Genomic DNA, 27290 nt, shown 5'->3' with positions numbered 1-27290 from the left:
GGAATGCAGAGATGTTTTTAAGTAGGTCCTGGAGTGGGAAATTCACCAGCTGTCTTGATCACATTTGCTGTCTGAAAGGTGAAGTGTTCAGAAGTATCCAAAGAAAATGGATTATTCCCAAATGAATGCTACCCATCACTTTAAAGCTGTAAAGAAAATTGGATGGAGCCGGGCGTAGTGGTGCACGCTTGTGATCCCCGTGCTTGGGAGGTGGAGACAGGTTCGCACAGGTTCGAAGCCACAGCGATGCTGGCTTAGGAGACCCTGTTTCCAAATTAAAAAAAAAAAAAATAGGTCTGGGAGTGTAGCTTGGAGGTAGAAGGACTTCCAGGAACCCCAGTACCACCAAAAAAAAAAAAAAAAAAAAAAAGGAATGGAAATTACTCAAAGGATTATGATTTTTAAAGAGGAGAAGGTGTTATTTGTGTTGACTCGATGCTGACAGAGACGTGGGCAGTTAGTGGAGAGGAAATGGTATGACCTTTTGGAGTAGGGTTGACTGAGGTTAGATAACAGTGATATTCTTCGGGGGGATGGAAAGGGAGCAAGAAACTGGGGAAACGAACCACTAGCTAGTTAAGATGCAGAAGCGAGGACAGAATCTCAGTGGTACCAGTGAGCCCCGAGTGAGCCTGGCCTTTCCCCCTGTCAATCTGTAAGATGGATTATTTGCTGTGGAAGATGTTTAGGATAACAAGAGAAATCCTCATTTCAAACTGTGGTCCGTAACTTTAAGTTCCATTTTTATCTATGGCGGTTTTACAGAGGGCCCCGCGACACGTGGATAAATGGGTCTGGTGCCCCGTTGCCCGTGTACGAGGAGAGTCCTAAGACACGCTGATACCGCACCTGCTCTGGGAGTGGTCCTTTCAAGTGCCTGGCCGCTTCTGATAGAGAAGTGAGGCACTTTGGCCTCCCTTGCCTGGCTGTCAGGGTTTGATTGCTTAGCCCCTTTCTACCCACTCACAGACCTTGATTGGATTTTCCAGGTTGTTTCTGTCAAGTTTAACCTTGGAGTAATTGCCCCCCCCTTCTTTTAACTGAAAGTCTTTACCAGATCACTCGAGTGTTGTGTTTTTTGAGTGTAGTGTCTTTGATGTTCCATGTTCTTGTAATTGGTTTTGGAAGTGGAGCACAGTTATTAGAGTTTGGGTATTTACTATCCCATCAGATAGAAATAATTTTTATTTGGCAGCTGTAAGTATTTACTGCCCAGCATTTCTTTATATTGTTTATACCAAGTGCACATTGGCTCCCCACCCTTCCAGGGCGCCACATGCAGGCCCTGGGTTTTGTGCTGTTAATGACTCAGAAAGCTGGGGGGAGGGTCTGCCCTTAGTTATTCAGAGGACTGTGGCAGGGTCTGCCAGCTCTAAAAGCTCCCCTGGTGTCATGTGGTGTGTGTGTGTGTGTGTGTGTGTGTGTGTGTGTGTGTGTGTGTGTGACTGGGGATTGGACCCCAGGCATTCTACCTCTGAGCTACCCTATTTTATTTTTTATTTTGAAACAGTCTGACCCTGTTGCTGACACTTGTCTTGGATGTGTGTGTGTGTGTGTGTGTGTGTGTGTGTGTGAGTGAGAGAGAGAGAGAGAGAGAGAGACAGACAGACAGACAGACACACACACACACACACACACACACTGGGGACTGGACCCCACCTCTGAGCTCCCCTATTTTATTTTTTTGCTGACACTGGTCTTGGGTCTGTGCTCTTCTGTCTCAGATCCCAAGTACTGGGATTACAGGTGTGCACCATCACCCTGGCTTCATGTTTTTTTTTTTTTTTCTTTCTAATTTTGGAGTTACAGTTCTCTTAGTATTGAAAAATCTTAAGAGCTATGCCTAAGCAGGGAACTCCATGCGCACATAGGAAGCAGGTGGCTTTGAAACTGGCTCACTGCAGCCAGGATCCCACAGCTCAAGCCCAAGAGTCAAGAACGCGTATGTGTAGACCACAGGGCGGCCCTGTGAGCAGGTACAGCTACGCTCCAGCTCAGGCCCCTCTCTGGCTCTTGCCAACACTCGTGACACTTTCATACTTTTGTTTGTTTTTGGAATGGTCCTTCATCCTTAGGAATAAATCAGTGTTCACAGGGAAAATGGGAATATGATTTGGTGGTAGGGAAAAGAAAGAACTGTATGGAGACAGTGAGTGAAGAGAAGTGAAGCAGAAACCTGAAGATGAGCTGGGCGTGGGGCACGCTTGTGATCCCCGCGCTCGGGAGCGGAGACAGAGGATCAGCTACTGAGTGAGGCTCTCAGCACCTTAGTGACACCCTGTTTCCAAATAAAATGTAAAATAGGTCTGGGAGTATAGCCTGGAGGTAGAAAGCCCCTGGGTTCCATCCACAGCACCACCACAAAAAGAAACAAAAAAAAACTGGAGATGAGCCCTCATCTCCCCGCAGGCTTCTGTGAAAGTAGTGGACAGTTGGAAAATCTGGGTCAGTCCCGCAAAGGCCCGCCTACTGTGGCCGTAATGATGAGGGTTTTAGGCTGAAGAGACCAGGGACTGAAAAAGAGTGGGGTTTTCTGAGTGTGTGTGGTATTGGGAATCGGACCCAGGGGTTCTCTACTACTGAACTACACCCCCAGCTCTTTTTATTTATTTATTTATTTTTTTGTGGTACTGGGGTTCCTGGAAGCCCTTCTACATCCGGGCTACACTCCCAGACCTATTTTTACATTTTATATTTGGAAACAGGGTCTCCTAAGCCAGCGCGCGCGGCTGGCTTCGAACCTGCGCGATCCTCCTGTCTCTGCCTCCCAAGCGCGGGGATTACAAGCGTGCCCACCACGCCCGGCTTATTTTTTATTTTGAGATAGGATCTTGCTAAGTTGCCCAGGCTGCCCTCAAGCTTGTGGCCCTCCTGCCTCAGCCACCCAAGCAGCTGGGATTATAGATCTGCACCACCAGTGTACTTTTTAATCCGCTTTATTGAGATATAAAATTGCAGGCAGTAAAATATGCTAATTTGAAAATTTTGAAAATGTACGTACTGCTGCCACCACAACCCAGTAAAGATGCAAGCCGTTCCCGGGCCCCCAGCCTCTGCCTGTGTGGCAGGTGCCCACCCCGGGCTTCGCTCGTGGTCCAGGAGTGGCTGGGGCAGTGCTGCCCTCGCTCTCACTCGGTCCTTTTGTTCACGTTCCCCTCCCCTTCAGTCCCACCCGAGAGGGCTTCTGAGTCACAGGAAAGCACAGTGCTTGCACTGTGCTCTGGCCGGCAGTGTGTGGGACGTTTCAGTTCTGCATGCACCGACGTTTGGATATGAAGTGTCTTGGCATCGGCTTTGGTTTGCATTTCTCAGAAAAGAAGATGTAGAGTGCGTGGCGTGTATGTATGGACTGTCCCTGTGTCCTCTGTTACTGTAGTGCCCAAAGTTTTTTCCGTGTGTGTGTGTGGGGGGGGGGGTTGCCGGGGATTGATCCCAGGGGCATTCTGCCTCTGAGCTGCATCCTCAGCTTTATTTTGTCTTTTATTTTGAAGCAGTGTCTCACTTGGTTGCCATGCATTGCTGGCCTCAAATTTGTGTGTGCCTCTGCACCCAGCTGCTTTTCTTAATTTTTATTTGTGGTACTGAGGATTGATGCAGGGGCATTCTACCTCTGAGCTACATCTCCACCCCGTTTTATGTTTTTGTTTTGTAACAGGGTCTCACTAAGTTGTCTGGCTCCTTTTGCCCATTTTTAAATCTTATTTTGTGGGAATGGCCCAAATGCAAGGCCTTTGTCAGATACCTGAACTGCAATATTGGCAAATGTTTTCTCCTGCTGTGTGACTTCTCTGCTTATTATGCAGTGCTCTCTTTTTGAGAAGGAAGTTTACAGTTGTTGATTTTTTTGGTTTTGTTTTTGAGGTACTGGGGATTGAACCCAGGGGCATGCTACCACTAATCTACATTTCCGGCCCTTTTTTAATTTTTGTTTTGAAGCAGTCTTACTAGGTTGCGGAGAGACTCACTATATTACCGAAGCTGGTCTTGAACCTGTGATCCTCCTGTCTCAGCCTCCCAAGTACTAGGATTACAGGCATGCTCCACCACACCCAGTTTCTTAAAGATTTTTTTGTTAGTGTATTTGACCGTAGGTAATAGTAAGATTCATTATTACATATTTGTTATATACACATGACATAAGGAAACTTGAGTTTAATCACATGCAGTTTATCAAGTTTTATTAATAGTTTGTGCTTTTTGTGTCCTGTCCAAGAAAATTTTGCTTACCTCAAGATTACAAATATATTCTCCTGCGTTTTTCTCTAGAAGCTTTATGGAGAGAAAATGTGTTCCTCTTCAGATTTATGTCTTATAATGATTAAATTTACCTGGGAGAAATAAAAACACTGACAAAAGACCTGCACACAAAAGCTATATCGCCGGGCGTGGCGCTGCACTCCCCACCCAGCACTGGGGAGGCTGAGACAGGACCTCAGGCTGGAAGCCAGCCTCAGCAACTCAGGCTGCCTGAGCCAGCTGGCAGAAGGACGGGTTCCCAGGAGAGGAACCCCAGCACGGAGGGCCACCAGTCTCTGCTGGGCGCCTGGGTTTATTCTCCAGTCTCTAGCTTCAGTTACACCAGAATGCAAGCAAGGCGGGTACAAAGTACATACCTTGAGGGCCAGCCAAGCAAGACTCTGGTGTAACACACCCTCACCTAATCTCATCTCAGACAGGACAATAGCATCAGTGGTTCTGAGAATCTTAAGTGCATGACTACTACCTTGGTGACTCTGGGCCAAGGACAGTCAGAAGCACTCTTTTAGTAAAGATAAGGGGAAGACCTTAATGGTTCCCCACTTGAGACCCTGTTTCCCAATAAAATAAATTGTGTAAAATAGTATTGAGGGTTTAGCACCGAGGTAGAATGCCCCTGGGTTCACTCCCTAGCACCACACACACATACATAAAAAGGTTATGGCAGCTTTAATCATAAGAGCCCAAAGTGGAAGCAACATGAAGGTCCGTCCTCTGGTGAACTACAGCTCACTGATAAAAGGATTCAAAGTGCTGATTAGTACAACATGAGTAAAACATGGGAAAGCATTGTGTTACGTAAAAGGACATCACTTAAATTTTAGTCCACTTTTTTTTTTTTTGCAGGTCTGGGGATGGAACCCAGGGGCATTCGACCTCTGAGCTACACCCCCTGCCCTATTTTTTAGTCATTATTTTAAAACAGGTCTCACTGAGGTGCAGGGGCCTCATTAAGTAGCTGAGGCTGTCTGTGAACCACGGTCCTCCTGTCTCAGCCTCCCGAAAGCTGGGATTGCAAGCCTGCAGCAACATGCTCAGCAATAGTCAGTATTTTTAAGCAATAAAAATAAAAATCAGCGGTTTAGGTTTCCACCTTAAGAATCTAGTAAAAGAAGAACAAATTCAATCCAAAGTATAAGTAAGAAAATAAATAACAGAAACCTGTGAGATGGGCAAACATTTGAGAAAAACACTAGTTCTTTGCAAAACTCAAGTGGACAGACCATTAACTGAAATGACCAAGAAAAAAGAGAAACCTCAAATTACAAAAAGGACATCGCTACAGGTCACGGTTTTGTAGTTTTCAGTGTCTTGCAAATACTATACTTTGAGCTACAGCTGCAGCTCTTGGCTTTTTTTTTTTTTTTTTTAAGTACTGAAGATGAAACCCAGGGGCATTCTACCTCCAAACTACACCCCCCAGTCCTGTGTTTTAGTCTTTGTGTGTGTGTGTGTGTGCTAGTGGGGTAGAACCCAGGGGCTTATATTTTATTTGGAAACAGGGTCTCACTAAGTAGCTGAGGCTGGCCTCGAACCTGTGCGATCCTTCTGTCTCAGCCTCCCAAGCGCTGGGATTACAGGCATGCACGCCCGATTTACTTAGTCTTTTATTTTTGAAATAGGGTCTCACTGAGTTGCAGAGAGCTTTGCTGTTGGAGAGGCTGCTGAGAACCAGGATCCTCAGGTCTCTGCTGCGCCACCACACCTGGCTGCATTGCTTATTTTGAAACAGTCTCATTTAGTTGCTGAGCTGACCTCAGACCTGTGATCGTCATGTCTCGTGATCCAAGTTCTAGGGTCATGAGCAGCGCCACTGTGTCTGGTCATATTTTGTATTTTTTGAAGCTATTGTACATAGCTTTTAAATTTAAAACTTAATTATTAACTACTATATAATGCAGTTGAATTTTAAATATATTGATAATGTAATCGCATATCTTTGCGTGCGCGTGTGTATGTGTGTGTGTGTGTTGTTGGAATTGAACCCAGGGGCCTTCTACCTCTGAGCTTTATGCCAAGTCCCTCCCTTTTAATCTTTTTGTGGTACTGGGGATTGAATCCAGGGGCATTCTACCCCAACCTACATCCCCAGCCCTATTTTTATTTTTCATTTGGAAACAGGGTCTCACTGAGTTGCTGAGAGCCTCACTAAGTAGCTAAGGCTGGCTGCAAACCTGTGACCCTCCTATCAGCCTCCTAAATACTGGGATTACAAGCGTGCGCCACCACACCTGGCCACGAAATTTTTTCCTGGTGTAGTCTTTTCTTTCAAATAACCCTAAAAGAAGTTTTTAAAAGGAAACAGATGGCAGTTCCCCTGTTGTATACCCTAGAAGTGCTCCATGAGCTCTCGAAGCTGGCCCTCTGGAGCAGCATGCTCTGACTTTGTCTGAGAACGTGCCTGTGCTCTCCTCGCTCCTTGCAGGGCTTCGAGGACACGTGCCTGTGCTTAGGATGCTGCTGGGCACGGGCTGCTCAGGCTTCCTGAAGTGAGCATGTTGTAAAGCCATTCAGTACCGTGGCTGGAATATATTCTGGTGGTCTCCATTAAAAACATAGAGCCGGGCGTGGGGGGCACACTTGTAATCCCCACGCTTGGGAGGCTGAGACAGGAGGATCACACAGGTCGAAGCCAGCCTCAGGTACTTAGGCTCCCAGCAACTTAGTGAGACCCTGTTTCCAAGTGAAATATAAAATAGGCCCGGAGGTAGAAAGCCCCTAGGTTCCACCCCTGGTACCACCAAAAGAAGGAAAAAAAACATAGTGTGTATAAAAATCCAAAAATAACATGGTGCTTAAACAGTTGCCTTTTTGGCATTTAAGAAGTTGCCAGCACTTTCTCAACAATCGTGTTTACTGAGCTGTATTGAGCTGTTATTTATTCACTGCTCTTAGATATACAGTTGCATGCTTTTTTTTTTTTTTTTGAGCTACACCCCCAGCCCTATTTTTTATTCTTTATTTTGAAGCAGAGACTCACTTAAGTAGCTGAAGCTGGCCTTGAACCTGAGATCCTCCTATCTCAGCCTCCCAAGTAATGGGATTATAAAGGTGAGTTGCCAGACCTGGAGCAGTTGTCTGCATTTTGACAAACAGAGTTACTTAACTACCATTAAAATAAAAATGTTCCTATCTCCTTTTGCTAGAAGTTCCATCCCCAGCTCTCAGCATTCGATATGATTTCTTTCCCTATAGTTTTGCTTTTTCCTAAATGTTACATAAATAAACCCAAAGTGATATAGTAATATTTTTACCTATCCTCTTTGACTTAGCTAACAAGACTCTTGTGGTTCATCTATGTCATCTCTGTTGTTATATATTATTATTTTGGGTTTTTTTGTTTTGTTTTGTCTTTTGGTGGTACTGGGGTTCCTGGAAGCCCTTCTACCTCCGGGCTACACTCCCAGACCTATTTTATATTTTTGAAACAGGGTCTCTTATGCCAGCGCGGCTGGCTTCGAACCTGAGCGATCCTCCTGTCTCCGCCTCCCAAGCGCGGGGATTACAAGCGTGCGCCACCACGCCCGGCTTATATATTATTATTTTGAACATGTGGATGCAGGAGTTTGATTATTCATCAGATGATGGATACCAGAGTTGTTTCCAGTTTTGTTTTTTGTTTTTGTTTTTGTAATTTTGAATGTAGATGTCATAAATGTACCAGTATTGGAAATGGCCTAGGAAGATTTAAGAAAGCTATGATTATTAATATATTTCAAAAATTGGGTGAGGGGCAAATCTGTGCAAGGACTTGGTTTCTGCCTAAAAGCAGGCAACTATTCCAATGTAAATTAACCTAGCTAAAAGTAATTAACAAGTCAATAGGAGAGGAGAACTAGGTCTGTCTCTAGATATCTAAAGACAGATCTTAGGAGAGGAGAACTAGATCTTTAAAGACAGATCTACATGATTAGCCAGCTAAGATGGTAGAACTGACCTTCATGAAAGGAGACACCTTTTCACACCTTGCTGGGGGAGGTACCTTACAGGGACATTCACAACATCAGAATTTATGCAAACAAGATGGAGGTCATGGGTATAAAAATTCTGGGCCACCCTCCCCCCTCATGCTATTTTGGTATGGGGCTGTAACTATTTTCTGTATTTCTAGTTTCTGTATTTCTATCTTTTTAATAAACAACTTTAAATCTTCAGCAACTGTTCAAGTTATGCATATTTATTCTTAGCTTAGAACAAGAACCCGAGGTTTTTCTGTTTTTGGTAGTTTGGCGTTTTGTTATGGATTGGAGGAAAGTGTGTCAATGATCCTAACAGGGTTCCCTGGGAACAGTTTCCCCACAACCATATTCTCCCCAAATCCATAACAATAAACATTTTCTCCTGAATCATTCCGTGGATATATATTTTCAGTTTTCTTAGAAAAAGATACAGTAAGGGGAATGATGACTCACAAGGTAATTGGTGTTTGATTTAGAATATGCTGCAAAACTTTTTTTAAATTGATTTTGGTAGTATGTCATGGGTGGGTTTTTCCTTTGCGGAGTGTAGCAGGTAGAGTGACGGCTCTGTAGATGCCTGTCTCCTAGTTCCTGTAACCTGGGCTACATTGTGCTACATGGCAAAGGAGAATTTAAGATGCAGATAAATGCAGGTCTCCCGTGATGTGATCTTAAAATAGGCAGATAGTCCTGGAGCATCTGGGTGGGCCCAGGGAATGACAAGGTTCCTTAGAGTGGGAGCGGGAGAGACCTGGCAGCCCAGAGCCACCGGAGGGCAGCGGAGCCCAGGAGATGGAATGGCGGCTGTATTTGTGTTGGTGGTATGTTAGAGCAGGCATGTGAGATTGCTAAGAGTACTTTGTCCTTGTATTTTTAGACAAAGATTTCCTCCTCTTAAATTTAAGGAGAAGTTTCATAGCTGTTGACTTCACAATTGGTCTTCGTTCCCTTTGTTTTTTTCTCTTTGGTACTGGGGATTTTCGGAACCCGGGGGCATTCTACCTCAGAGATACACCCCAGCCCTAATTGAGAAGAGCCTGCTAAGTAGCTGAGGCTGTCCTTGAACTGCATCTCCAGCCTCCGCCCGCCTCCCTTTCGTGTTTAACCTTGTGTTTTCTCTCTTGCCTCATTTTACTTTCTTAGTACAGGGGCGGACATCCTTGCCTTGTTTTATTTTGCAGGATGCTACCAGTTTTTCATAATTAAGTATACACATTCCCTTTATAAGTTGAGGAATTCTTTTCTGTTCCTAGTTTGCCCAGTTTTTTCATCATGAATAGATGGTGGGTTTGCCAAATGCCTTTTCTGAATCTGTTGAGATGGCCGTGTGGTTTTTATTTTTGAGTCTGTTGATATAATAAATTACATTGATAAAACTGTTTTCAAATGTTGAACCAATTCTGCATTCTTAGTTAACTGCAAGTCATGTTGTTGCTGTCCATTAAGGTACATTGCTCAACTTGATGTGCTAATGTTTTGTTTAGAAATTTTACGTGTGTCTGTAAGAGATATTTGTAATTTTTCGTAATGGATTTGTCTGGCTTTTGTACTAGTTTGATGCTGGCCTTAGGGTAAATTGGCCAGTGTTCCCTTCTCTCTTATCTCTGGAAGAGTTTGTGTAGAATTAGTATCAATGTTTTTTTTTTTTTTTTTTTTTTTTTTTTTTTTTTTTTTTTTTGGTGGTACTGGGGATGGAACCCTTCTACCTCCAGGCTACATCACATTTTCAAAGTCATTGGTATAAGATTTTTTATCTTATCCTTTTAAGTCTGTGCTAATATTTCTTTAGTTCTTGATATTAGAATTGATGTCTTATTGTTCTTAATATGATTAGGGAGAGATGATCCATTTTACTGATCTCTTCAAAGAATCAACTTTTTATTTTATTGATTTTTTTTTCTCTATATTCAATTTTAAATTCCTGTCATTGTTATTTCTTTCCTTAAGCTTGTTTTCTGTTAAACATTTTCTTTTCTAATTCTTCAGGTGCATGCTTGGTCATGTAGTAGTATATTTCAATTTCTCCATACCAACCAACCTCCCTTCCTTCCTTTCATACTGGGGGTTGAACCCAGGGGCATTCTACCTCTGAGCTACACCTCCAGCGCTTTTTATTTCTTATGTTAAACTACTTTTTTTTTTTTTTCAGGTCTGGGGGTGGAGCACAGGGGCATTCGACCTCCGAGCTACACCCCCAGCCCAATTTTTTATCCTTTATTTTGAAACAGGGTCTCACTGAGTTGCAAAGAGCCTCACTAAGTAGCTGAGGCTGTCTGTGAACCATGATTCTCCAATCTCAGCCTCCCAAATGCTGGGATTACAAGCATGTGCCACTATGCCCAGCTTTTAATTTTTTTATTTTAAAATTGGTTCTTGCTAGGTTGCTGAGTCTCGCTAAGTTACTGAGGCTATCCTCGAACCTATGATGCTACTGTCTAAGCCTCCCAAGTGCTAGGATCACAGTTGTGCGCCTTCACTTACTTATTTTTGGTCCTGGAGATTGAACCTTGATGCGTTCTGTCTCCAAGTTCCATCTCCAGCCCTATTTTATTTATTTTTTATTATATATTTTTTTACAGCACTGGAAATGAAACTCGGAGGCATTTACCTCGGAGCTGAGCCCCCAGCCCTATTTTTTTTTTTTTATTCTTTATTGTGAAATAGGGTCTCACTGAGTTGCAAAGGGTCTCACTAAGTAGCTGAGGCTGGTCATGAACTGCAATCCTTTTGTCTCAGCCTCCCGAATGCTGGGATTCCAAGTGTGTACCACTTTTACTTTTTTATTTTGAAAGAGAGTCTCACTAAGTTGCTACAGCTGGCTTTGAACCTGTGATCCTATCTCGGCCTCCCAAGTACTGAATTACAGGCATGTGCCACCACATCCAGCAACAACCTTTATTTTATCCTTCTTATTCACTTCATTTTCATACTTTATAACTCGGCATAAGAAACTGCTTTAAGTGGTCTGTTATCTTCACGTGATCTGCGTACCTACATTCGTGCCCATTTTGTAGATCCGGGTTTCCATCTGTTTTTCTTCTTTTGCCTTTTGCGGGAGGATCATCCTCAAGGGTGTTTGTAGGGCAGGCGTGCTCGCCGTGCTAGTCAGCGTCCGCCATTGCAGATAGCCGTGGGAGCAAGTTGATCTCTAAAGGTGGGTTCTGTCCCAGGTTTGTGCTGCCATAGCCCTGGGGGAGTTTGTTCTCCCAGCTTTGTGGTTCCTTGAAGGCAGGAGGAAGTGGGCTTCAAAAGTCTGGGGAGAAAAGATACTTCCTCTAACAGCAGGTGGGAGCCAGGGACCCCCACTGCACTTGGCTAGTGTACTTTGAAGCCTGGTTGGCTGGGGAGGAGAATGGCTCCTGGCCCCCATGGTGAGGATGGGAATGTGGGGTCGGCCTGTCTAGACTAGATGGGCGTGGTGCGCACCCCACCCTGCCTGCACTTCCACCCTGGTTGCACCCTCTGCCTACAGATTCCTGGGCAGCCAGGCCCGAGGGCTCATCACCATCAGGAGGCCCGAGGAAATGAGCGGCCTGGGCCTCACTGAGCCCAGTCCGCTTCCCAGCGGCCTTGTAGTGGACTGTGAGATTTCAGTAAGCAGACTTGGTCATGTCGGACATCTGTGCAGTTTCAAAGAGAAGTGTTGATTCTGAAACATCTTTTTCCTGAGAAATATTTGTTTTATGAAAGAAATTAGAACAGTCTTTTGTTGGTTTTCGGTGAGTTAAGAGAAGATGTCATTCTAAAATTACTAAATGAGAACTTGACTGACACAGAAGGAATCCGATGAAGTCAGAATGACCTTAACCATATAACTTCTTTGAAATGAGTTGACCACAGCCGGGCGTCATGGCGCACACTTGTAATTCCCGCGCTTGGGAAGCAGAGACAGGAGGATCACGCAAGTTGGAAGCTTGCACTGGCTTAGGAGGCCCTGTTTCCAAATAAAAATGTAAAAATAGGTCTAGGAGTGTAGCCCAGAGGTAGAAGGGCTTCTAGGAACCCCAGTACCACCAAAAATAAAAATAAATAAAAATAAAAAATAAAGAGCTGGTGCGAAGCTCCGGTGAGATGCTCCTGAGAGAGAGACAGAGAGGCAGACAGACAGACAAAGAGAGCTCAACGGCTAATTATCCCAAGAACCTCTTTTAGTTGAAACCCAAAAGACGAATATCTCAGTAACAGGAGTAAAAGAGCATTGATTATTCAGTTCTTACAAGGGAAAATGCCAATGACCAATAATCTGAAATAAACTTCAACCTTTCTGCTATTGTCAAATAAAGGAGAAACAGTATCTCGTCTTCGTTTTGTAGATGTTTCTATAGAAGCATTGGAGGTCCAGGCAGTGTGCCTATTACCTGCTGGACAATGTAAATCCTGATGCAGTCTCAGAGCCCTTGCAGATGGGAGGATGTTCTTAGTGGTGACTTGTGGGAAGCTAACAGCTTGCTGTCATGTCCATTTGACACAAAGTTGAGTGAAGCTGGGTGTGGTGGTGCACACTTGTAATCCCAGTACTTGGGAGGCTCAGACAGGAGGACCGAGATTCGCAGTCAGCCTCAGCTACTTGAGGCCCTCTGCCACCTAGTGAGGCTCTGTTTTAAAATAAAGAGTAAAAAATAGGGCTGGGTGCAGCTCAGAGGTTAGAATGCCCCTGAGTTCCATCCCCAGTATCTAAAAAAAAAAAAAAAAAAGTTGATGCCGGGCATGGTGGTGCACTCTTGTAATCCCCACACTTAGAAGGCAGAGACAGGAAGATTGTGCAGGTTTGAAGTCAGCCATGCTGGCTTAGGAGACCCTGTTTCCAAATAAAAAGTATAAAATTGGTCTGGGAGTGTAGCCCAGAGGTAGAAGGGTTTCCAGGAACCCCAGTACCACCCCCCCCCCAAAAAAAGTGAGTTAAGCAATGAAATTTATTTATTTATTTATTTATTTATTTATTGGTACTGGGGGTGGAACCCAGGGGCTTTTCTACCTCTGGGCTACACTCCCAGACCTATTTTACATTTTTTTAATTTGGAAACAGGGTCTCACTAAGTTGCTGAGCGCCTAAGTAGCTGAGGCTGGCTTTGAACCTGTGCGATCCTCCTGTCTCAGCCTCCCAAGCGCGGGGATTACAAGCGTGCACCACCACGCCCAGCAGCAGTGAGATTAAATTTGCAGAATTGCTCATAGTGTTGATGTTCTGGGGAAAGTTGAACCCTCATTTTAAAGATGGCGCTACTGTGGCAGGCCTGAATGTGCATACTTCAACTGACTTCTGAAAGGCTTCTCTGGCTCCTTCAGAGAGGACCCCTGCTGGCGCGCCCTCCTGGAGCGCCCTCTGCCGGCCAGCACCTGCAGCCGTCCGTAGTTGCTCTGGTAGTCTGGGAAGAGGGACTACCCTTGCTTGGGATTCTGCAGGCCCAGGAGCCTGGCCGTCCTCCCTGATACTTGCCAGCCAACCTTCCCAAGGACCTGCTGTGCCCAGCTTGGCAGAGAGAGAGGGCACTCAGTAAACATTAGCTGAGTGGAAGTCAGTGCAGGTACCAGAGAGGCGGGCAACAGGAAGATAAAGCAGGAATTGGCAGACATTGACTTGGTAGGAGGCGAGGCTAGAGGGCGTGGGTGGGAAGGAGCAGGCAGCAGGTAAGCACTGTGCAGTAGGACTCCCCAGCGCGTGCCTTTGGTGAAGGCACCAGGGAACTCGGGGATAGTTTTAACCTTTTGATTCTCTGTGTTTGCCGTATCCTAATACAGTGCTTGCTTTTTGTTTTCTTTTTTTTTTATTTAAAGGATTTTTTTGTTTTGTTTGTGTTTTTTGATAGATGAGGGTTACTACCAGGGTGGAAAGTTTCAGTTTGAAACTGAAGTTCCTGATGCGTACAACATGGTGGTGAGTAGCCTGCATTTGGCCTTGTCCCCCCAACCCCCGGCCCACTGGGTGCCTGCCCCGGGGCCATGCTGCCCCCCCCCCAGGGCCTGGCTCGCCAGTGCCCACGGGCTGGGCACAGATGGCTGCGTTGCCGTGGTGAACTCCACCTCTCAGTAGGATGCAGAGTGTGCTACTTACTCAGCGTGTGTCATGAGCACTGTGTACCAGGCAGTCTGCCTGTATATTTCATTTGTTAAACAAAAAAAGAAAATATTCTTAAGACTGTAGTTTTGTTTATCGATATAATAACAAAATTTCACAAGTCTGTAATATGTATATTTTAGAACTTCGGAGAATGACCATACAGTTTTAAGCTGTAAGTGATTTATACCCACAGCTATGTGTTAACCCTTCAATTATGCCTTTGCTGTTGAGGCGATAACAGACCAACTGGGAGGTGAGCTGGAGTGTAGAAGGTTGATAAAGTGACAGTGCAAGTAGCAGGCAGGGGGTTAAACGTAAGAAATCAGAGACAGAAAGGATCTGCGCCTGGCGCTGCTCATCTGCAGTCTCAGTACTCGGGAGGTTGAGACAGGAAGATCCCAGGCTTGAGGCTAGCCTCAGCAGCTCAGGAAGTCCCTGTTTCAAAACAAAAAAGGGCTGGGTTATACCTCAGCGGTAGAAGTCCCCTGGGTTCGATCCCCAGTACCAAAAAAAAAAAAGAAAAGGAAGGGAGGGAGGGAGGAAGGAAGGAGGGAGGAAGGTGATCGATCGCTTTTGAGAGTGGTTGCGGCCCGTTCAGCTTTGGAAGAGAAATCCCATTTGGCGCAGAGCCAGGGAGGACGGCACTAGCTGAGGGACTGTGCGGAGCTGTGCTCACAGGTGCAGGGCGGGACTTGCGAGCTGATGAGGCAGGTGGACCGGCTTGGTGAACGAAGAGCAGGGAGTAATGGGGAAGAGACCCGGAAGGCTCAGATCTGGGGCTCTGGCGAGCGTTTTCAGGTTGGCAGGAGCCCCCGAAGGTGTGGCCCTGCGTGCTGCAGCGGGTGGCCAGCTCGCCTCGCTGGCTTGATTGATGCGTGTGCATAGTATAGGAGAAACAGGCGTGCTGCGCACATGCCACCCACACGCATCCTGGCAGTTTCCAGCCCTCCCAGATTATCACATAGAAAAATCTAATGGCTCAGCGAAAAATGAAGTTTCTCTCTCTCCTTATTTTTTATTTTCTTTATTTTTTATTTTTTTGTACTAGGGATTGAACCAAGGGATTGAACTCTGTGCTGCACCCCTCCCCCCATCCCCGTTATTTTGTTTTTAAAACCGGTCCTCACTAGGTGGCTCAGGGTCTTCCTGGCTCAGCCCCCAGCACTGGGATCACAGGCCTGCACCTCACACCTGGCTAAGCGGGGTTTCTTCAGGGGCCTGAGAATGTGGCCCTGGCGGAGCTGTGGGTCCGTGTGAGCTTCTTGTCACTGTGACTAAAACGCCCCATGTAAATGGCTTGAAGGAGGAAGTGTTTACTTTGGCTCATAGGGTCGCTCCGTCACTGGCAGCTCCGAGGTGGGACAGTATGGGGAAGGGCTAGCAGGGAGAGCTCCTCGGCTCGTGGCCTCAGAGAGGGGCAGGGCTGCGGCCGGGGAGAGGCCGGCATCGGGAGGCTGAGACAGGAGGCTCACAGTTCGTGCATAGCCTCAGGTGCTTAGTGAGGCCCTCTGCAACTCAGACCCTGTTTTTAAAACAAAGAACTAAAAAAATAGGGCTGGGGGAGTAGCTTGGAGGTAGAATGCCTCTGGGTTCCATCCCCCGTACCAAAAAAATAAATAAATAGAGAGGTGAGTCCATGATACCACCTTTGGGGCCGTGGGGAAATGGAGGCCGCTGTCTGAGGTGACGGGCATCAGTTAGAAGTGAAATAGAAAGATAGCAAGACCTGCCGGGCGTGGTGGGCACGCTTGTCATCCCGGCGCTTGGGAGGCGGAGACAGCCGCGCGCGCTGGCTTAGGAGACCCTGTTTCCAAATACAAAATGTAAAAATAGGTCTGGGAGTGTAGCCCGGAGGTAGAAGGGCTTCCAGGAACCCCAGTACCACCAAAAAAAAAAAAAAAAAAGAAAGATAGCAAGACCTGAGGAGGCGCGTGGCGGGCGCTGTGCTGCCGGAGCTTTGGCGGACACTTGTAACCCGAGGACTGGGAGGGTGCGGCAGTGGATCGCAGGTTTGCAGCCAGCCGTAGCAGCTTAGGGAGGTCTCCCACGCTTTAGTGAGACCCTGTTTCAAAGTCAAGAATAAAATAGGGATGGGGAAGTAGCTCAGAGACAGAATGCCCCTGGACTCAATCCCTAGCGCTACACTAAATAAACTCTAACTAACTTACTAATTAAAGCTAGCAAGGTGTTGCATGCATGTAGTCCCCACTGTCAGGAGGATGAGGTGGGAAGATCGCTTCGGTTTAGGAGAGAGGCAGCCTGAGCAACATCATGAGACTGTCTCAAAAAACAAAAAACAAAGCTTGCTTACTTAGCCTTGCCAGTGTAGACGGCTGCTTTTGGAGGCAGCTGGTGTATAGGGCTGCCCAGCCTCTAGACATGTAGCCTTCCCATGCACCGGTGACATTCTGTCCCTCCACATGGGACTTCAAGGAGTGAGAGAAGTGCAGGAAATGGAATAAATAGTGGCTGCAAATCCACGGGGCCCTGTCTACTCCTGTCCCTTCGGAGTGGCTGGCCAGTGGCTCTGCTGGCCCTGTCTGGCCCCCAGCTCCAGAGTTCTTCATGTAGGTCCTTACCTTTAGCTTTGCGCAGTGAGTCTATGTTTTTTATATCTTTACTTCTGCCTCTTTGGGAATTATTTTTTGAGGGTCCTGGGATTGAGCCCAGGGGTGTTCTGCCTTCAGGCTGTACCCCTCTTACGTGGTGGGCAGCTCAGATTTCATCAGGAATCAGCTGTTCTCGGCCCAGTGGCACTGAGAAGGTGCTTCTGTCAAGACCCTTCTGCTCCATGCTCCAGCCTGCGCCTGTGTCTTTTCCGTCATCTCTGCCTCTCCTCCAGGTATGTGGGATCCACAGCAGAGTCTCCAGGAGACCCTTAGATGTGCTGAGCTGAGCACAGATATTTCTCTACTTTGCAGTCCTCTTAGCCTCCGGTCCTAGCCTGTGAGCTCCCAGCAGGCCGTGGGCTGTCTTATGGACACAGTCCAGTGTAGCGCCTGTGCCGGCCTCTCTAGGACTTGACTCAGTCGGCCTGGTCTCGGCGCGCTCTCCCTACAGACTTCATAGGAGGGCGCGGCCTTGGAGGAGATGGCAGGAGGGAGCTTTGAGGAGGCCAGCTGTGCGGGCAGCGCCGCGGCCTGGAGGCCTGGAGGCCCGGGCGCTGGGCTTCGCCTGCTTCTCTGCCCTTTCTTTGCCCCTGCAGCTTCAACTTCTCCACTTCAGGAGGATTCTCAAAGCTCCTAACAGTTACTGTCGTGAAGGTCAGTTACAAAGATTGTGAATTGGACAAATATATTCCCCTGTTTTTTTGTGAATTTGAACCCAGGGGCACTCTACCTCTGAGATACACGCTCAGCCCTATTTTATTTTTTACTTTGAAACAGGATCTCTCTAAGTTAGCATATGCTGACCTCAAACCTGCGGTCCTCCTGTCTCAGCCTCCCAAGTACTGGGATTATAGGTGTGTGCCATCCCACCTCTCTTCAGAAAACCTTTTAACCAAAAAAACAGATTGTTTAACATACCTTTAAACCTTTAAAAGAAAAAGTAAACCTTTAGAAGAAAAATTCCTTTTTGATATCCCCACACACTCCTACATTGCAGCAGTTAAAATTCAAATTTCCTGTTTTTGTCCCTTGGCCCTGAATTCTGCCTCACCACCTGAGGCCTGCCTAGTAATCTTTCTATCTTAGAAACTGGCTGAATTGACTCAGTAAGCTTTGGGAGGTCTTCTGGACTTCTCGTCACCCAGTGTAGTAGTTTTCTAGGGTTAGGGAAGGTGGCTCCTTGGGTGGGATACTGGGGGGGCGCGCATTAACCCCTGGGAGCTGGACTGGACAGCCCGTTCTGGACGCGTGTCACACAGTCCCGAGGTGTGCCTGTCGGGAGCCGGCCAGGACACCGGGAGGTGATACCTGTGGGTCCTCTGGAGTTGGCCAAGTCCTGCCATGTTTGCCAACAGGAGACCCGAGACACCTGCTGGACACAGTAATGGCCACAGTGAAGCCCGGCCGTCACTCGGCCCTCTTCCCTATGTTGTCTCCGTAAGGACAATGAGACACATGGCTGTGCCGAAATCGGACGTGTCTTACCATGGCCTCTCCTCAGGAGGTGACCGGCACGGCCATTCCTGTCTGATACACACTAATTCTGCATACCAGTGGAGACAGTGCACATCCGGGACCTTGGCATTGCTAACATTTCAGTGTAACATGATCACATCATCGTTAGGAAGAGCACTTTATCATAGGACATTCGGTGGATTAAACCAGTCCTTTATCCTGTCCATTCATTAAGCCAGGGCTTGGGAGGGCTACTGGGTATTGAACCCAGAGCATTCTACCCCTGAACCTTACCACCATTTTTTTGTTTTGTTTTGTGGTGCTGGGGTGGAACCCAGAGGCTTTCTACCTCCGGGCTATACTCCCAGATCCATGTTATATTTTATTTGGAAACAGGTCTCACTAAGTTGCTTAGAGCCTCACTAAGTAGCTAAGGCTGGCTTCGAACCTGCGCGATCCTCCTGTCTCAGCCTCCCAAGCGTGGGGATTATAAGCGTGTGCCACCACACCCAGCTTTTTTTTTTCCCCCCCGCAGTACTGGAGATGGAACCCAGGAGTTCTACCTTCAGGCTACATACCCAACCCTATTTTTTTTTATTCTTCATTTTGAAACAAGGTCTCACAAAGTTGAAGAGGGCCTCACTAAATAGCGGAGGGTGTCTGAGAACCACGATCCTCCTGTCTCAGCCTCCCAAGTTCTGAGATTACAAGCGTGTGCCACCACACTCAGCTTTTTATTTATTTGTTTATTTATTTATTTATTTTTAAACAGAGTCAGTCTTGCTAGGTTGCTGAGAGTCTCACGAAGGTGCTGAGGCTGTCCTTAATCCTGCAGTCCTCCTGTCTGAGCCCCCCCAAGTACTGGGATCACAGGTATTGGCCACAAGAGTGAGCCATTTTTTGGCAGTGTCAAGTAGACTTTCTGTAAAGTCGATATGAGTCATTTGTGTCACATACTCCTATTGCTTTTTTAACAGCCTTTTTGAAAGTGCAAAACGCAGTGTTAGGCCTTGTGAAAACAGGCCTGGCCTGACTTTGGTCCTTGGTCCCTGAGCTGTGCGATGGTATGGTTGTGTCCCAGCACAGTGCTCGTCTGCTGGGGATTCCATCTCAGAAGTGGCTGTATGGGTATTAAGTTTTGATGCTCTTGATAAACACTGTTAAATTAGGCCCCAAAGTGGTTATGATAACCTGACCCCCACACGGTCCTTCCCAGACGCTCCCCAAGATGGAGGATTTTCGTCAGTTTTTTTCTTAACTATTTTGGGAGTAAAATGGTATCTAATTGCCATTTGAATTTTCATTTTATTTAGGATGACATATGGGTGTGTTTGAATGTGTGGTACTGGTGATTGCACCCAGGGGCGTTCTACTTCTGAGCAACGTCCCAGCCCTTCGGGTTGTTTGCTTGTTTTTGTTTTGAAGTCGGGGTCTTGCCATGTTGCTCAGTCTTGCTAAGTTGCCGAGACTATCCTTGAATCTATGACCCTCCTGTCTCAGCCTCCCAAATCCTGGGATTACTGGGGTGCCTCCATACCCGGATATTATACACACACCACTGTTAAATATATTCTTTGCTCATTTTTCCTTTGGGGCATTTGTTTTTGTCATGTTTTGTTCTCTAAATTTTGTGGGGGTTTTTGTTTTGCTTCTATAGTTAAATATTTTTCCTCATGAGTTTTTCATGTTATTTTCTTCTAGTTCTTTTATAACTCTTTTATGTTTAATTTTAATGCGTCTGTAATAAAGCTCTAAATGGGGAAGTAACTATAATTTTTCAAATTATTAGCCGGGGGTCTACTGAATGATCCCATTTTCCTCATCTGTTTGAAGTGCAGCTCTCAGCTGTGCCCTTGAATGGATGGCCGTACCAAGCACTGAGGGAGTGTGCGAGGTGGGGCAGGCGGTTTGTCTAGCTTAGAGTGGGTGAGGAGTCGTAAGACAACCAGAGGTGCAGAGTCTAGGTCCCTGTGCGTGCACAGTCTAAGATAGGTCCCCTAGCTCATTGTTTAAGTTTTATTTTGAGACAGGGTCTTGCACATTGCCGTGGCTGGCCTCCAATTTATGATCATCCTTCTCAGCCTCCCAGGTAGCCGGGATTATAGGCGTGAGGCTACGCACGTAGTGCAGGCCCACACACCTCTGCTGCAGAGCTTTGAGCCTCGTTCTGGGACTGCAGCTGAGGAGCGCCATGGACAGAGGAGGCGTGGAGGGAGGGGCCAGGGCGGGCCCCCACCGGGAGACGCAGGAGACCCTGGGCTGCTGGTCCTTTGAGGGCCGGGGCGCGGGAGCAGGCATGCAGTGGGCGCAGGTCGCGCGGCCGTGCCTTTCTGTTCGCAGATGCGGAGCGTGGATGACTTAGTTCATCACTGGGCTGGGGCTCTGTTCGGCTGCCCAGAGGAGGTACATAGCTCTGACCCCAGCCTAAACGCCTCCTGGGAGCGCATTCCCATTTGTTTGCAGAAAGCTTATCAGAGCGGATGGAAGCACTTAAACTCACTCCAGGCCTAAATTCTTTAGTCCTTAGGCACGTAAATTTGCACAGTGGATTTAATCACTTTGGGGGAGTCTCTTGATTTTTGGTATTTTGAAATCGGGGAAAAAGCAAGAATGGTGCTAAAAAAAAAAAAAAAAAAGCTTGCCTTAGGTAAATAAGATAATACTGTCAGTACTGGATAGTGACATATTTTTAAAACGTGCTATCAGAGATAAAATTTTGATCACAAGGCCTAAAAGAAAAACCTTTCACACGTCAGAAAATATAAAATGTAATAGCAAATGAGAAGCAGGGAGAACACTGCCCATCTGACAAAGAGTTGCCCATGAGGTGACGTCCTGAGACTCCAGAGTGGAGCCAGAGCGGGCCGGGACTCGCCGCAGCCCTCGTGCCGGGCCCCTGCTGCTCCTGCTTCAGCCCAAGGAGCACTGTCCTGCAGGATGGGAGCCGAGGTGGGAGCGTGACGTAGCCGGCTTGGATGAGAAATGGGAAGCAGCCTAATGTCCAGGGGTCTCACCACAGAATACAGGAAGCCCTCTGAAATGGTGACAGCCATTTCCCCATGCCTGTGGGGGGAGGGCTAGACGAGGCAACAGATGTGCGTCGGCTGTCAGTAGGTGCCGCTTCTGCGTGCAGCTATGGTGGGGGGTGCACATTTACAAAGGACAAGTTGGAGCCGGGCGTGGTGGCACGCACTTGTGATCCCAGCATTCGGGAGGCTGACACAGGAGGATCGCGGTTCATGAACAGCCTCAGCTCCTTAATGAGGCCCTTTGCGAGTCAGTGAGACCCTGTTTCACAATAGAGAATAAAAAATAGGGCTGCAGATGGAGCTCAGGGGTAGAATGACCGTGAGTACCGTCCCCAGTACCTCAAAGAAAAGAGACAAGTTGAATAATTATATGCTATAGCATGCATAAATATATATTTTATTTTTTGTATTTTTTCTTTAAAGAATAGATTACTTTTGTGTGTATGTGTGTGTGTGTGGTACTGGGGATTGAACCCAGGGACATTCTACCCCCAAGGTACACCCCCAGTCCTATTTTATTCTTTTATTTTGAAACTCAGCCTCACTAAGTTGCTGGGGCTGAACACCAACCCAAGATCCTCCTGTTTCAGCCTCCCAAGCACTGACATTACAAGTGTGTGCCTGACTGGATTACTGGTGTGTGTGTGTGTGTGTGTGTGTGTGTGTGTGTGTGTGTGTGTGTGTAGTACTGTGGATTGAACCCAGGGGCATTCTACCTCTGAGCTACACCTCCAGCCCTAATTTTTATTCTTTATTTTGAAATGGTCTCACTGAGTTGCAAAGGGCCTCACTAAGTAGCTGGGGCTATCCATGAACCACGGTCTTCCTGTCTCGGCCTCCCAAGTGCTGGGATTATAAGCGTGAGCCACCACGCCTGGCCTGTATTACCCTTTTACTAGAGAAATCTTAAAAGAATTTTACTCAGGCTTGCCAGGTTGTGAAGGATGTTGATATATATCATCTCCACATACCTGCTCAGTATTCTACTCTACTTTAAAGATAAAAGAAACAACATCTTTCAGATCACCCAGCCAGGGTAATGGGCCATTCTTGGAAGGAGCAGTAGCTCCCAGCTGTGATTCAGTGACTTGGTGCAAAGCAGTCTGGGCCTTCTTGGAGGAGGGGCTTGGAGCAGAAGGATCCTTCATGGAGCACCCTGCAAACTCCTGCACCACAGTCCCACACCCCAAAGTAGGAGGTGACCGGGCTGGTCACTACACTGCAGCTACAGGACAGAGCCCTGGTAGAGAAGTGGCGTTGGGCTCTGGCCGTGCAGCGGGGGCAATGTGGGTGACGCGGGCGAGTCAGGCTGAAAGAGCCCAGAAGTGGTGGCCACGTGGGGACGTGGGAAGGCCGTGGACCACAGGTGTGATATCTCCTCTCTTCGCAGCCTCCCAAAGTGAAATGCTTGACCAGGATCTGGCACCCCAACATCACAGAGACAGGGGAGATATGCCTCAGGTGAGTCTCCCTTCCCGTCTGCCCGTGGGGACTGGGTGTCACTGTTGCCTCTGCACACCGCTTCCTAGAGGCCTGTGAGGCGTGGCCAGGCAGAGGAAAGGTGCACTTTCCAGGCAGCCTGGCTCTGCCTCCAGATCCGTGCTCCCACTGCCTTCGGGGCCTGCCCCTTCCCCAGCTGCTGTGATGAAATGTCCTGAGAGGACACCCAGGAGGAAAGCGCTTGCAGGAGGCCGCTGAGCAGACCTCGCACACCTGGCTGAGTGCATCACAGCCTCCACCAGAACAGCTGGAGGCGTGGGGCCTTCTGTAGCAGCGCTGTGTGTCCCACCTTCCGGTGGCACCATGGCAGGTCCCCGGCTTTCCCCCTTCAAAATTTGCTCTGAGTAGAGAACTGGAGATGTGTAGATTAGTTTTTAAAGTAAATTTAGCACTTCGGCCTCATTTTCCTTAGCTTTCCTCTCCTCTTTAGGAAGGCAGTGGTGCTTGTTGCCAGGCTCTGGTCCAGATCAGCTGGGTTTGAATGTGGACCCACCTGTGGCAGCCATGGGACTCGGGTGGGCTGTCTAAGCACTGTGCCTCACGCTCAGCCTTGTTGAGAGGAGGCAGGATGTGGTTCCTGAGCACACTTCGCGTGACCTGAGGCCAATCTTGGGCATGCTCTGTCAAGCCCATCTCTCGTTTTTTACACATAGTTAAACATATTTTGTATAGGCACTGTTTTTTAAAGGCATCATCCCAGCCGGGCGTGGTGGGCACGCTTGTAATCCCAGTACTTGGGAAGCTGAGACAGGAGAATCACAGGTTCATGGCCAGCCTTAGCTACTTAGTGAGGCTCTCAGCAACTTAGTGAGACCCTGTTTCAAAATAAAGAATAAAGCCGGGTGTGGTGGCCCACGCTTATAATCCCAGCATTTGGGAGGCTGAGACCGGAGGATCACGGTTCGCAGAAAGCCTCAGCTACTTAGTGAGGCCCTCTGCAACTCAGTGAGACCCGGTTTCAAAATAAAGAATAAAAAATAGGGCTGGGGGTGTAGCTTGGAGGTCATATGTCCCTGGGTTCCATCACCAGACCGGAAGGAAGGAAGGAAGGAAGGAAGGAAGGAAGGAAGGAAGGAAGGAAGGAAGGAAATAGGGCTGAGGGTATAGCTCGGAGGTAGAATCTCCCTGGGTTCCATCCCCAGTACCGCAAAAAAATAAATAAAAGGTATCTTTTGCCGGGCGTGGTGGCGCACGCTTGTAATCCCTGCGCTTGGGAGGCAGAGACAGGAGGATCGCGCAGGTTCGGAGCCAGCCTCGCTGGTTTAAGAGACCCTGTTTCCACATAAAGTTAAAAACTAGGTCTGGGAGTGTAGCCTGTGGGAGTGTAGCCCGGAGGTAGAAGGGCTTCCAAGAACCCCAGTACCACCAAAAAAAAAAAAAAAAGGTATCTTTCCTTTGAAGCATCTTTTCTTTTAGCATTGAAACTTTAGGACCCCGCAGTCCCCAGTTGCAGGCTTGAGCCCCTGAGGCAGGAGGACCACAGGTTGGAGGCCGGCCTGGGCAACCTAGTGAAACCCTGGCTCAGTGGTAGAATGTCCCTGTGTCCCCTGCAGCACTAAATTAAGCCAATTTAGTGACGCACGTCAAATGTGAGGGGAGCACTTGGCTGGTGTGCCCGTTGGTGTGGTGGCTTCCTGGTAAGCAGTGAGTGAGTTTCACAGCACAGCATTTAGGACTGTTCCTGACACGTAGAAAGTAAGTTCTAGCCAGGCGTGGTGGCGCACACTTGTAATCCCCGCCCTTGGGAGGCGGTGACAGGAGGATCTCGAAGCCAGCCTCTCTGGCTTAAGAGACCCTGTTTCCAAATAAAATATAAAATAGGTCTGGGAGTGTAGTCTGGAGAAGGGTTCCATCCCCAGTACCACCAAAAAGAAAAAAACTTCCATGTCAAGGATTAAAGATCTCTGTGTGTAATAAATACAGATAAGACAAGACATTGTTATTGTTGTTTGATCCTAGGAATTGAACCCAGGAGTTATTTTACCTCCAAGTGAAACCTTCAGCCCTTTATTATTTTTTATCTTTTTTTTTAATGGTACTAAGGAATGGAACCCAAGGGCATTCTGTCTCTGAGCTATACTTCAGCACCCACCCCCCCTTTTTATTCTTTAGTTTGAAACAGAGTCTAAGTTGCAGAAGGCCTCACTAAGTAGCTAAAGCTGTCTGTGAACCATGTTTCTCTTTTTTTTTTTTTTTTTTGGTGGTACTGGGGTTCCTGGAAGCCCTTCTACCTCCGGGCTACACTCCCAGACCTATTTTTACATTTTTATTTGGAAACAGGGTCTCCTAAACCAGCGCGCGCGGCTGGCTTCGAACCTGCGCGATCCTCCTGTCTCTGCCTCCCAAGTGCGGGGATTACAAGCGCGCGCCACCACGCCCGGCTGAACCATGATTCTTATGTCTCAGCCTCCAGAGCGCTGGGATTACAAGTTCACGCCACCATGTCCGGCTTTTTTTTTTCTCGGTACTGGATGGAGGTAGAACCCCAGGAGCATTGTACCTCTAAGCTACACCCTCAGCCCTATTTTTTAGTCTGTGTGTGTGTGGGGGGGGGGGACCGGGGATGGATCCCATAGGCTTTCTACCTCCGGGCTACACTCAGACCTATTTTTTATATTTTATTTGGAAACAGGGTCTCACTAAGTTGCTGAGAGCCTCACTAAGTAGCTAAGGCTGGCTTCGAACCTACACGATCCTCCTGTCTCGGCCTCCCAAGGGCGGGGATTACAGGTGTGCACATGCTGGGACATAACCTTGAAGTTAGAAGGCAGTCCTCAGCAAGGGAGGAACGTGCGTAAACCACAGCAGAAAAGATGGGTTCTGTTAGCAGAGCTCCCTGTGTTGTAAATGAAGACCTCGTGAGGCCTCCCTGGCAGGACTCGGAGTGTGCCAGGGCTCGGGTAACACGTAAGGGGCTCCTTGCTAACCGCTGTGCATTTCTGCGTGTTTCAGTTTACTGCGAGAACATTCAATTGACGGCACTGGCTGGGCTCCCACAAGAACATTAAAGGTAAGGGTCAGTGCTTTGGGTCCACAGTCCTCCCCACAGTCCTCTCCCCCAGGCCCCTCCCTGTTCCCCGGGCCTGCTGGGCAGGGCATTGATGCCAGGCACTTCTGCTTGGGTGAGAGTCCTTGTGGCTACTTCCAGGCACCACTCAGGAACCAGAGCCAGGCGCCCAGGCTGCAGGTTCCAGATCCCCTCGTCAGCCGTAGGAAGCCTCGTGAAAGGTGTTCATGTGGCAGCATGCCCTGAGCCTTCCTAGGAGTCCCAGGAGGAGTGCAGGCTGGGTGCTTAGATTGCTCCCTTGGCCAGAAGGGCTCCAGATGATGGCTGTCTGTCACCAAAGCCGTGCCTTGGGAGATGATGTAGGGAAGGCCTTTTGACCCAACCTCCGCTGCAGGGAACACAGTTCCTGCCTGTGGTCTCTGCCGTGGGGCCGCCTGGCCTGGGCTCTCCAGACCTTCCCATGCCTTCCGTGTGCTGTCCCCCTAGCTGGAAGGTGGCCCTCATTCAAATGGCCACCGCTTCCAGTGTGCCCGGGCTGTTAGCCTGCCGAGCAGCCTATCTGAGCAGCCCATCCACCAGGCCTGCGGCTTGCCCTCTCCAGCTCCAGCCTTAGCCCCGCTCCCTCCTGAGGCCGTGGATTGGGCGGGCAGGTGGATGAGGGCAGATAAAATGACCAGTAGCAGAGAATACGGGGTAATCATGAGACTCAGCTGAAAAGCTCAGCTCTTGAGCAGATGAGGGGCAGCTGGACGACAAATCTGTGGTTGGGTTATAGATCTCAAGTCAGTACAGCCGGAACAACACTGGTGTTCAGTTTGAGTTTCATGGTGATCTCTGATCCCTGATCTTGAAGTAGAGCTGCATTATTATTAAGATGCCTCAGAGCTGGACATGGTGGCGCAGCTTGTCATCCCAGTAGTTGGGAGGCTGAGACAGGAGGAGTGCAGGTTCGCGGACAGCCTCAGCTACTTATGAGGCCCTCCTCAACTTAGTGAGACCTTGTTTCAAAATATAGAATAAAAAATAGGGTAGGCAGTGTATCTCAGGTAGAATGCCCCTGAGTTCAATCCCTAGTACCAAAAATAAAAAGATGGCTCAGTAGGACATGGGTTATCCATGACCCTGAGGGGCAGTTAATGGTAAAAACAACAGCTCTGTTGGGTGTGGTGGTGCACGCTTGTAATCCCTGAGCTTGGGAGGCAGAGACAGGAGGATTGCACAGGTTAGAAGCCAGCCGCGCTGGATTAAGAGACCCTGTTTCCAAAAAAATAAAAAGTTGCCGGGCGTGTTGGCGCACGCTTGTAATCCCAGCATTCAGAAGGCTGAGACCGGAGGATCGTGGTTCGCAGACAGCCTCTGCTACTTAGTGAGGCCCTCTGCAACTCAATGAGACTGGTTTCAAAATAAAGAATAAAA

At 47.9% G+C, this 27290-nt stretch overlaps 1 protein-coding gene across 3 annotated transcripts in view; it reads left to right on the top strand.

Annotated features, from left to right (window-relative positions):
* The window catches only part of UBE2F (ubiquitin conjugating enzyme E2 F (putative)), a gene marked incomplete at both ends in the record, with an annotated part of 55267 nt that overhangs the window by 21566 nt on the left and 6411 nt on the right, over positions 1-27290 (top strand). For all 3 annotated transcript variants that reach the window (XM_080689538.1, XM_080689539.1, XM_080689537.1), the window contains 3 exons: positions 14024-14091; positions 22758-22828; positions 25820-25877. In XM_080689538.1, the coding sequence (XP_080545664.1) occupies positions 14024-14091; positions 22758-22828; positions 25820-25877 (197 nt within the window). The remainder of the gene's footprint in view (positions 1-14023; positions 14092-22757; positions 22829-25819; positions 25878-27290) is intronic.

Source organism: Muscardinus avellanarius (genome assembly GCF_963383645.1).
Source record: "Muscardinus avellanarius genome assembly, chromosome: 2".
Lineage (NCBI taxonomy): Eukaryota > Metazoa > Chordata > Mammalia > Rodentia > Gliridae > Muscardinus > Muscardinus avellanarius.
Note: the sequence above shows the minus strand (reverse complement) of the source record. Positions and strands in the feature narration are given on the sequence as shown.